The following is a 12,391-nucleotide window of genomic DNA, read 5'->3' on the forward strand; positions in this document are numbered from 1 at the left end:
TGGTTTCAGGGTTCCTCCGTTTCCTGTGCTCCATTAATGCATCCACTGAATGAAGCAATAAATACCACATTTTTCTCTGCCCACTGCTTTTTAATTTGCTATTTAGGAACATTATTAGTCAAAATGAGGGTATTACAAATAATCCCACCCACCTTGCAGCACTAATACACAACTAGAGAAAGGCACTGGTTTTCTCTAGTTTCTTGAGTGGAGCAAATGGTGAGGTTTTTCTCAAAAGTTACTGAGAAAAAGTATTTTGTTTTTCTGTGGGAAGAAGGGTTTCATTATGGATCTTGAACAGAAAAGAAAATATCTAGCAATACCAAAATAATTGATTTGAGTGCATACATCTACCCTAAGATTTCATTTTCCCCCTTCCTCCAAAAAAACCACCATTTAGGGAAAATGTTAAAATATTTTAACACTTTCATCATGATTAGGGGAAATTCAGCACAGATTGATATCTTAGACCTTCCCAAGGCACGAAACCCCAGTTTTGTACTAGTTTTATGTATCTTTTGCACTGACGTTAATTGGTGAACACGGGAACTTGAACCAGGATTAAGTATTCTGGAATCTGTCACAATCATTCTCTTTCCCTATTCTGTTACTTCTCTTAGTCCTTGCAGAAGAGACTTAAGGTATAGAGTCTGTATGTTTCAAATGAGTTCTGTATTTCTGAGCAAGTGTTCCCAAAGCTACTAACATTCCTTTTTTTTTCACGCCAAACAGTGATATTCATCATTTTGTCAAGTTACAAGTTTAAAATATTATTTTTGTCAGATTAGAGACGAACAAGCTAGTTTACTGGTTTACGCTTTGCTAACTACAGCATTATAGCAAATTTAAAGCTTTTGCTAGAAAGAGAGAGATATATATATTTGTGTATTTGATGTACAATGAGTATGCATGAATGTGTGATAAACTTACCAGCATTGACTGGACTAGGTTATAACTTAAGACAGGTTTGCACAGAAAAGTTAAAGAGGGTTGTACTCCTGGACTGAGAGTCAGATGCTGAATTCACTGCATGACAGCCTACCAACAATCCCATCACTCTGCGATATTCTGGATTATTTCATTTGGTACTTTCCCCTTTTCTCCTTTTTATCAGATAGCTGCAATAGAGTTAATTTTTAAAGAACACTATTTTATTATCATAGATTGGATTAATTTTCCTAAGATTTCTCGTCATATATGTTTTACTAGGCAGTTTCCCTTTTCTGCTATATACTGAGCTTCCTAGCTTTAACAGAAACCAAATGCATTTTTTGCCCAGAGAGGATGTGTAGTCTCCATCCTTGGAGCTGTTCAAAAGCCATCTGGACATGGTCCTGGGCAAGCACTTCTAGGTGTCCCTGCTTGGGCAGTGGGATTGGGCAAAATGATCTCCCTTCCAACCTCGACCAGTCTGTGATTCTTTCAAATTCGAGAGCTAAACTAACAGGCATGCTCAACTACACCTCTCGTAGGTCTTCATTCACCCACTAACAGAATCCACAGCCAAGCACTAACCAAGTCAATATGTGGCAAGACGGTAACAGCTGCCCCTGATAATTGTTCTCCTTTAACTGACATAATATTCAATACACTGTTGTTGAATGCAGTAATGGCAAAATTCATGCCTTGAGGGCTACAATGTGATTGAGTTCTAGCCAGGTAAACTGAACTCTGACCTAATGGTGTATTATAGGCCTTTACACCATTCAGATGCATAGGTCACAATCTCATTCTGTATAAATATCTATGTAATTATATTACAAGCCATTCTTGCATATATTAATACCACTACAACAGAATTAAAACAAAATCAATATGAGCCTGATTCTACAACCTTTAAAGCAAAAAACCTACTGATTTCAGTCAGTCTTCTTCTCTGTAAGGGACACTGAATTACATTCTACACTTGCAATATATTACACCTAACTATTAAATGCATTTATTTACATGTATCCCTTTGCAAATCATATTTCTTTAGCCCTCTTGATCAGTAGCATTCAGAATCCAGGAATCTAAAATATGACGCAATATGGACATAATGCCATCACAGTACATACCTCTATAGATATCTATCATATATTTATGATAATCTATTCATAATTAGTCTGCCAAGCACACTGTCATTGCCTAAGAAAGTAAAGAAATCAATCAGAAACTAGAATTTTCAAAGTTTTCAGGCTTGTCCACTTCAGTAACTAGATGACTTCTCGATGACGCAGAGCTCCCACAAAGTCAGGAGCAATTAAAAGAACTTAGAAGCATGTAGTATTAGATTCTCAATCAGAAATAGTCCTGTAAAATATAGTAATTCAATTTGGAACCCAACAGATGACAAGGTTCTTCAGATAAGCAACCATACATATTCATGACCATACTCATAAAGCAAGCCTGTCTATTTACTTATTTTATGTTTTATTTGCTTATCTTATCTTAACCAACCTGCATGTAACACTTTATTTAAAGCTACCTTTTTAAAATGGCCTTATAAACAAGATTTTCCTGTTTATACATTACACGGTAAGGATACTTCCCAACAGAACCATGAACACAACCCCCATTTCATCTTCTCCTTATTAGATAGCTCTCTAAAGAAGGAAAGAAAAGATGAAGGAGCTGCTGACTTGGATCTTAGTTCCTTAAGTCAAAAGGTAGCCCTTGAAAACTTGCCAGTTGATTTTGATGACCAAATCAGGCTTGCAGTAGTTAACCTCAGTATCTGCAGTATTTATGGTATTTCCTACCATAAGTGTAAGCGAAGACAACTGAATACTACAGTATGAAGGAACCCACAATTTTTAGCTTACGAAAAACTGAATGTTTTATTTTGCCAACACCATCACTAGTCTTGAACATGGCATGCTAAATTTACTTCATATCACTCTATCTCTTTGGATGCACAGTCATCATGTCTGTATAAAAAAAATAAAATTGCATTAACTGGGTTTGGAAACATGCTTTGCTTTATTTCCTACCTGAAGGATGTAGCCTCGAACATAGTCTCGAAGTGTCCAGCCTAAGCCATGTAGAATATGCAACACCTCCTCTTGCTTCAGTACACTGAAGAGTCGGTCCAGTAGTATCTTCAGTCTCACTGGCACAGCCTGAGTACCATAGAGCATCAGGCTGCTGATGTCAAACACAACATTGGACTGCACAATCTCCACTTGGGTTGGGTGGTAGAGGTGCTGAGTACTAAGCTTGTCCAAGGCTGAAAGAAAAGGGGTTAAGTATAAGAGAAGAGCCAAAGGAAAGACAAAATAATCCCAAATAATTATCTAAAAACATCAAATTTGGCAGATGCACTTATTTTCCAGAGTCATCTAATCCAACCCCCCTGCAATAAGCAGGGACATCTTCAACTAGATAAGGTTGCTGAGAGCCCAATCCAACCCAACCTTGAAAGTTTCCAGGGATGGGGCATCTACCACATCTCTGGGCAACCTATGCCAGTGTTTTACCACCCTCATGGTAAAACATGTCTTCCTTATATGTAGTCTAAATCTACCCTCTTTTAGTTTAAAACCATTACCCCACCCCTTGTCCTATTGCAACAGGCCCTGCTAAGAAGTTTGTCCCATCTTTCTTATAAGCCCCCTTTAAGCACTGAAAGGCTGCAATAAGGTCTCCCTGGAGCCTTCGCTGCTGTAGGCTGAACAACCCCAACTCTCTCAGCCTGTCCTCACAGGAGAGGTTCTCCATGCCTCTGATCATTTCTGTGGCCCTCCTCTGGACCTGCTCCAACAGGTCCCTGTCTATCTTGTGCTGAGGACTCCAGAGCTGGACGCAGTACTCCAGGTGGGGTCTCACAAGAGCAGAGTAGAGGGGCAGAATCACCTCCCTCGACCTGCTGGCCACACTTCTTTTGATGCAGCCCAGGATATGGTTGGCTTTCTGCGCTGCGAGTGCACATTGTCAACTCATGTCCAGCTTTTCATCCACCAGTACCCCCAAGTACTTCTCCTCAGGGCTGCTCTCAATCCCTTCATCCCCCAGCCGGTATTGATACTGGGGCTTGCCCCGATTCAGGTGCAGGACCTTGCACTTGGCCTTGTTGAACCTCATGAGGTTCACATGGGCCCACTTCTTGAGCTTGTCCAGGTCCCTCTGGCATGTCAGCTGGTGTCATCTGCAAATTTGCTGAGGGTGCACTCGATCCCACTGTCTATGTTACTGATGAAGATAATAAACAGTACTAGCCCCAGTACGAATGTCTGAGGGACACCACTCATCACTGAGTGATTCTTTCACAGATGCAGCCTGAAACAGGCCTAGTTTCCAAGTCACTATTAACTTTAATTCCTAGAGCAGAAAGGGTGCTCAGCTGAGCCCCAGAGACTACAATATTCATAACTTCAAAAGAAATTAAAGAAAATTTGATTAACTGATGACCAAAACCAAAGCTATGCAGAATTGATTGGGACTGTTAAAGGTTTGACACTTAACCTCCAGGGGAAAAAAAGAAAACATACACCTAAACCCCAGCCTTTTAAACATGTTAAAAATTAGTCTCCTGATTTACCATAAATTCTATCAAAAATTCACTGCTACGTGAGCTGACTAATTTTTTTTTTACTCTTCTGGGTGAATTTCATGTTATTCACTGTGACATGAATAATTTAGAGATGAGGGGAGGGGAGGTTTGCAGCATGACGGTAATTGTTATCCCCTTGTGAAGTTAAATATGATGGAATTGCATATGACATCACACAGTATCAATGTTTACATTTAATTTTCTTTCCATTTTATGGACTATGTTGCAGCACCTACGCTTCTCAGTGTTTTTTTTTAAAGAAAAATTTCTGAGCATTTAAAATAATTTTATAGGGACTTCTTCTCTTGTACTTTGGTTTCTTCTTGGCTTATGGTCACTGGAGAGTTCATGTACTCTTGATAAATTGCTTTCTTATATCCAGAGCGCAAAGGCCCTTATCATTTACTTGCTGGCTTCATTCAACACATTTACTCCAAGGAATACTTTGTCAAAGAGTTCTGGTTTCCTCATACTTCATTTCTTGCAACTGATTTGTCTGATCTTTCCTATTCTAGTGGTTAAGTCAACTTTGAATAAATAGCTTTAAATATTAATTTAACATTCAAAAAAGATAAGGAATTGGCAAGCCTAGGGACTGCAGTCCTATGTCTCTCCACAGGACATTTATACTGCAGAATGTGAAGGGTGGGATTTTTCTTCCAAAAGCTCTTCCAAAGTACTTCAGCTATATAGGCTTCACGATGTGGGACTGATTTATTTACAAGGTCTAATGAATGGGATATGACTGAAGCTTAAACAGGTCAAATACTTTCCTACTTTTTTTTTTTTTCCCCTTTTATGGATGGTTATTTTGCTACTACCATAACAGATGTGTCATCAAAGTACTCAGCTAGAAAAGCCTAGAAAATTGATTTTGTTACTATGCAGGCTGTGCTCTGTGTGTGCTGGTATGTGTATATATGTATACATATATATGTAGGGGGGGCAGAGAAACCATTTGGAAGGGGTAAAATAAAGCAAATTATTAATATTTTTAAAAAATTACTACTATTACTTGCAATAAGAACGTTGTGAATAATATTAGTGTTAATAATCTAACACCTTCTATCACACAGACTATCAAAATAATTAAGCAGATCTGGACACCTTGAGCTTTCCACCTTCAGTCTTACAGAGTGAGAATAAGGTCCAAAGAGGTTAACTGGCTGCTCCAAGTTTATACAAATTTAGAACAGAGTCAAGACGTGATTGAATGTTTTTCTGAATACTCAATGCTTTTTAATCACTGCATCATACTGTATTTCTAATATATCTTAATATTTGGTTTTGTTTCTCTTTATTTAACAGTAAACCCTATGCCTGCAGTGAGGAAAATCAAGTTCTTCCACCTAAAGAAGACTTGGCTTGCTGAAGATTTTAAGGTCATGATTCTGCTTTGGCCCAACAGCCAGAATGACTGTAAGACGTCTTTATCTAAAGGCTATTGGGTGGATTATAAAACTAATAGCTAGAATGAGATTAAAAATCTCTGTGAACATTTACCCACTTCATGTAATGTGACCATTCTAAAGATAATAGCTTTGGAAAGACCGAGATGGAACAGTGAAAAAAGAAATAAAAAAGGTCCTTTTAAATTACTAAGCACACTCTTTGACCAGCAGACACACAGTTTTACAAGACACCCTGTACCATTCCATTTATCTGCAACACTCATCCACTTCTCAAAACACACAAACAAGTAAGAGTTAATCCAGTGTCAGATTAACATTCCAAGTGACAGTGAAATAATCTCCAATTTTGATTTGTGGCCTTATTCTGCACATTATGTAATAAACAAGTAAGCAGTGAATTTTATCCTCTTGAAGTACAAGTCAGAATATGCACTGAAATGTGTAATTTATAACACAACAAAGCATGGATTTTTGCATGGGTGTGTAAGAACATTTTCAAACTAAAAACAGACCTCACACTACAGACAAAAAAAAAAAAAGGAAAAAGTTGTACATGAACAAAAAGGAAATGCACTTGCACCCATATGAGAAATAATAGTATGGTAAGCATCTGAAATTCTTATGGACCATTGACTATTGAAACCCCTTGCACTTGGCAGGAAATTGAAACTTTTCACTGTAATTTGTAATTTATAAAAAATATCTTGTTTCTTTAAAAGAGATTGCTAAGGAAATAGTTGACAGAGAGAAGTTGCTTTCTGTAGTACTTCTAGCTGATTTCTCCTCTGGTATCATTAGTGAACTAATGCTAGTGTTCTAGGTGGCTTCAAGACACCATTTATGCTGCTAGACATATACTTTTTCAAATAAGAGATAAGAAAAGGACCTAAATCTCATTGTTGGTTTTTCTGTAAGGAAAAAAGTACTAACTTAACCTTCTTGTCAAATCTCAGAGCAGTAGTCCTATTCTGCTATCCTGAGTTGCCCATCTAATTTCATGTGCACCAAGCATTCCTCACAATTTTCTGTTCTGAACTATTGGTTCAATTTCCATATGCTAATGAACAATGCCCTGTTTCACAGGTGAATACATTCAACAGTATCTGCAGCAGTGTATGATTTCATAAGTTCTTAGAAGACTTCAAGATGAAACATGCTATATAAAAGAATGAGCTTTATCATACCTGAAAAAAGACATAAACAGATGTGTCCTTATGAAGAAGATATGAGTGACTGAACATCACAAATGACACATTAGAAGTCCCTTCCTAGTGCAGCATGAGGTATTACTCATACTTCTTACACTTTCAATGGGCTCAAAAGCTCACCCAGAAAGGTCTTAACATGTTTGTCACTTTTTGTTCGTAACCTGCACAATCTTTTCCAAAAACACTGCTAGGATGGGTTCATCTAGGTGCTTAAATGAAGAAGGCTACCTTTAAATAGCCCAATTAAATTCTTAGCACCGCCTCAATAGTCTGATATTCTTTACCTCAGTGTGAGTGGAAAGCTGTTCAGTGATAGAGAAAGAGGAGATCTAATGAATCTTAAAATCGCATTCTTGCTGAGTAATTGCCTTTTTTTTGTGGAACAGCCTAAAAAGCACCTTGTGTTTTATTATAACAACACACAGACAAGTAATATTTCCATGGTGAATTCTAAATTTCAAGTACTTGTTTCAGAAATTTTAACTATTAAAAAAGGGGGGGCCAAAAAAAATATTGGATAATTAGTATAGGAATTAGGAACCTTTCAGTACCGTTTTTCTTACCTAACTCTGAAGTATCAAGTATGTACCACAATCATTTAGATAATTTAGAAAATTTCAGTTGGAAGGGACCTACAACGATCATCTAATCCAACTGCCTGACCGCTCCCGGGCTGACCGAAAGTTAAAGCCTATTTATAGAGGGCGTTGTCCAAACGCCTCCTAAACGCTGACAGGCATGGGGCACCAGCTACCTCTCTGGGGAGGTGTTTGACCACCCTCTCAGTAAAGAAATGGTTCCAAATATCCAGCCTAAACCTCCTCCCCATGTTGGCATATCCACTCTTTACCTCCTTGAATAGTAAACAAAATCCCCAGGTTTTACAGAGACTCTGCTCAGTATAACCTGAATGGTAAGCAGAACTTTGAAATTGATACAATGTCAATCTTCACATTACAGCCTGCAGTATTCTTACTATGCAAAATTCCAGCAAAAAACTTTGGATCTATTTGTAACAAATCAATGAATGAACTTTTATGTTCCGTTTGTGTTTGGTTTCGGTTTGTTTTTGTTTGGGTTTTTTTTTATGTAGTAAACTAGGGAGGGGAAAACTACTTCCCCAGTTATATTTTACTGGAGTTTTGGGACCCTGTGTAATTCAAAGGAAATTAAGTACAAAGATACATTAAAATAAGGCTCAAATACTTGTTCAATTTATCAAAAGACAGAAAACAAAGACAAAATCTTTCATTTCATCTGTACTGTGGCCAGTTTATAGGCTCAGCTGTGCAAATTTACTCATTGACCTTAGACCTCTTCCTTCCCAACGTGCCGTGGACAAAGTCAACCAAATTAAAAGCCATGCTTCTGAGTGGATTCCATTTTGTTAAGGAAAAGACAGACAAGTATGCAGTGATGAATTTTGTACTTTAGAGGTCCCATTGTTTTTTGAATAGTTACAAAAATGCATGAGAATTTGCCTTTACTGAACACAAAAGAATTTTAAATATCCTAGTTTTAATGCAACTGAAGTTGGAAACACACATACCTCTTGCTAATTTGCTGATCTTAGATAAATATTTAGGTACCCTACAGAGGGATGAAAAGGTCTAGTGAAACCCCTTCTCTCAGCTGATTTGCCTGTCTGTGTATCTCCGACCACCACAGAGAAAAGTTAGTAAATCGCAAGGTAGATTATTATGGATGTCATTTCATTTCGGTTTTAAATTTAGGGTCTGCAATAGTCCCACTCTTGATTTTCTTGCATGCTCTCTATCTAGGTCTCTAAATTACTAAAGAGGGATACAGTTGGAGTGCATACAGACATATACATGACAATACAGAATTTTATAAACATCATCATCTTTCCAGATTACTAGATTTTTTTCAAGGGTCAATAGGAAAATGAAAAAGAAGTTTTACGTGGTCTGTGTCCAGACAATAACAGAGAGTTTTACAGACTTTTTAAAATATATAAATATCTGGGCCACTTTCTTCAGCAAGAAAAACTGAAATTGGCAGGCAGATTAAATATATAATACCAACACAGAAAGATTCCATAATACTGTTGCAACAACAGCATGTCGAGAATGGTAAAACAGATACGGTATTATTAATGGCAACGTGGAGCACTGTAGTTTGCTATTGATTTTAGTAGTGAACACAAACAGCTTCACATTTTTCTGCATTCAAGATCTTCTTCTTTTCCATCAACGAAGGAACAAGAAGTAACAAATCCTTTCAAAAACAGAAGGTAGTTTATGAACAACTGAAACGCTGGAGGGACAGGCAAATGACTGCAGTTACAAGAGGTGGTCTAACGTGGCCTCCCTCAGGATGCAGATTTAATACTGCCTGTAACATGGTGTAATGTGGTGCATTTTGTAGGTGGAAAAAATTGCTCCTCAAAAAATCATGCTTAGAAGGTGACTAAGGACAAGAAAACTTGCCAGTGTCTACTAAATGCCTCAAATATTTTCATGGTGTAGGAAATTATCCCATTTATCCCTGGCACAAGCGAAGAAAACATGGGACATTAACATTTATATGGGTGGGTGAACATCCTGAATCAGTGTGGGTATAAATTCCAGCTACAATATGGCATCCTTTGGTGATCTCCATTTCACTTCTGTCTTCATCCCTTTCACAAGTTAATACAGATAGAAGAGAAATGTGTACTAAGGAACTGTGGATTTCAAAAGATCAGGAAGGAGAGTAAGTACAGCATATTCTGATTGATAGGCAAACCCAACTTTTCCTTCTGCCTTTTACTGTATTTAAAAGCTAATAATGGAAACCATTTGCCAAATGCATTTAGTCTCTGACAGGGACACATATGTGATCTTCTAATTTACAGCTTGCATGTACAGATGTTCACGCTTAGTAAAAGGATTCTTAATAGCATTTTAAAATTAAATGTGTGTTGATAATAGGTGTTTCAAACCCAAACAACACAGCAACTAAACTGATAAATGTCTTCATGCCTCGCCATGCCTCATGCTCTAACAACATTTTTATAACAGATAAAAAAAAAACCCCAGCACTCCAGTTGCATGTACACAAAATAAATGTTATTAAAAAAAGTCTGAATGAAAACTTTCATTAATTTTTCTGTCTATGATCTGATTCCAAGTTGAAACATTTAGATTGCTACTAGGTTTATGTAGCCGAAAGCAGAACCACAGTTTGTTCACAGACGTTGCTTGCTGTCTGCAATTTTTTTTATCCCTTTGCAAAACTTTGAACCCCATCCAGCTTTGACACACTGCCTCTTCAGTTAATAACTATCAAGTTTCCCCTTGTCTCCTGTCTACTTTTCTTTGAGGCAATTGCGCACTCAGCACCCCGAGATAATAACACACATCTATAAGATAAAAGCAATGGCATTAATGTAATTGTCTGCCTTTCTCTCTTTAGCCTAATCTTTTTTTTCCTTCAGTTTTGACTGCCTCTGTGACACCTGTTTTTGTCTCCTCTGATCCTACGACAGGTTTTCCGCTGACAAGGTTTTTGCCTGACAGAGATTCTGCCAGACAAGAACATAATAAAATATGAAGAACTGCTTGTCAGAGTTTCTGCCAATGCTCACATGAAATAGGGAAAAAAAGAAATCATGACTTTTTTTTTAAAGGGGCCCTGTGCTGGTCGCTTTTGGCCTGACAGGAAAACAGCCTCCCTGTCCAATTCCTGCAAGCCAAACAGGTGTTTTCTTTTATGTTTTTTTTTTTTTCTATAGAAAAAACTTTTTCTTCAATAGTGGAAAACATATTTACAGAGGAAAAAAAAAAAAGAACAAAAAAAACCCCAAAATGCTTCCTCCTAACTTCTTGCCCATAAAATGAGGGTTAGACCTAACTTTGTATAGTGATACCTCATAAGCATGTTTTTAATTCAGAATTGACCCCTTAAATAAAGAAATAAACTGGTAGGCTTTTTCTCCCTCCTCCGTATTGATAGCTAATGTGTTCAAAGGAACAAGCTGCAAAGAACCTTCATTCCAAGTTCTCAGGAAAACATCTGGGCTACTAGACACTTCCTGCGTGGACATACTGCATAAATGAAGACACCTGACTATGGGGACCATGATAGGTAAGATGAGAGAGATCCTCCTCTCTTCTGTGGGATTTGGACCTTGCAGTCCTTTCCGTCAGTGTGTGCATTAGTGCCTATGTGAACGAGGACTTCAGCACTGATGATTACCCTGATGGAGAAGCACATGTAGATTAATCCTGTGAGCATCCCAACACCCAGCTCCTTTTGTGTGTGTTAGTACCATCTGTCACCTCTGCTAGAGACAGCAACTATTGATCAGTCCCTGGTGTCACGGCCCTGAGTGCACCAAATGGACAAATCCAGCCTCTCTGGAGATCTCCAGCCTGCATTCTCAGACCATGGGTCCAGGACTCCAGCTCAGGCCTGGGCCTAAGATACATAGTAGATATGCCTGTCTGTAGTCCTGTCTTCTAGATGACCGTCAGACGCATGTTACAGCCTGCTCATCATCCCTGTGTCTGGCCCCACCTTCTGTTGTTCCTGATTTGAGCCCCTGGATGGACCCTTGACCAGACTCATTCCCTTGCCGTGCCTGAGGTTGTCAATGGACGCAGTTGCCAGCACCTGGTTCAGTCTGCTGTCATCAGACCTCGAGGAACTGTGCTGATGGTGCAGGCATGGCCATTGCTGGAGTTGCCCTTGACTCCCGGCTAAGACCTCTTTGTTGGGCAGCTCCACTTTTGCTGCTCCTTGACAGATGGATTGACAGTGTCATTGTTGAAACCTACAATTTATAACAGAAGCCACTAAATTTATGTATCTCTTTCCATGACCTTCATGAGTCATTCATCTTTGATCCTTCCTATCTCTTGTCCCCAAACCCAAACGCCTCCTTCCTGTCAGCCATTAACACCTTCTTAAAAATATTCTCTCCCTTAATAAAGGTGAGATAGGAGTTAATATGTACCTTAATGGTCCTAATACCATCTGCTTGACATACTATATACAGTGAGACAGAAGTACATTTGGGAGTCCTGGATTGTGGTCTGGATTTGGAGGATTTCCATCATAATCCAAACGCACCTCAAATTCCATTAACTGTGATCACAGATTCACAGAAAGTCTAGGTTGGAAGGGATTTCTGCAGATTGTCTGGTGCAGCCTTCTATTGAAAGCAGCGCCTCAGATGATTAGGTTATATCTGGCTCTGTCAAGATGAGTCTTTGATATTTACAGTGGGGGAAATT

The 12,391-nt window shown here is 38.4% G+C and overlaps 1 protein-coding gene across 4 annotated transcripts in view; it reads right to left on the reverse strand.

The window, feature by feature from the left end:
• Window positions 1-12,391, reverse strand: part of BNC2 (basonuclin zinc finger protein 2) — a 342,608-nt gene that overhangs the window by 105,382 nt on the left and 224,835 nt on the right. For all 4 annotated transcript variants that reach the window (XR_012584895.1, XM_074569798.1, XM_074569799.1 and 1 more), the window contains exon 4: window positions 2,973-3,208. Coding sequence is in view for 3 of the 4 variants with exons in the window: in XM_074569798.1 (XP_074425899.1) it covers window positions 2,973-3,208 (236 nt within the window). In the remaining variant the exon portion in view is untranslated. The remainder of the gene's footprint in view (window positions 1-2,972; window positions 3,209-12,391) is intronic.

This window comes from Larus michahellis, chromosome Z (genome assembly GCF_964199755.1).
Source record: "Larus michahellis chromosome Z, bLarMic1.1, whole genome shotgun sequence".
Lineage (NCBI taxonomy): Eukaryota > Metazoa > Chordata > Aves > Charadriiformes > Laridae > Larus > Larus michahellis.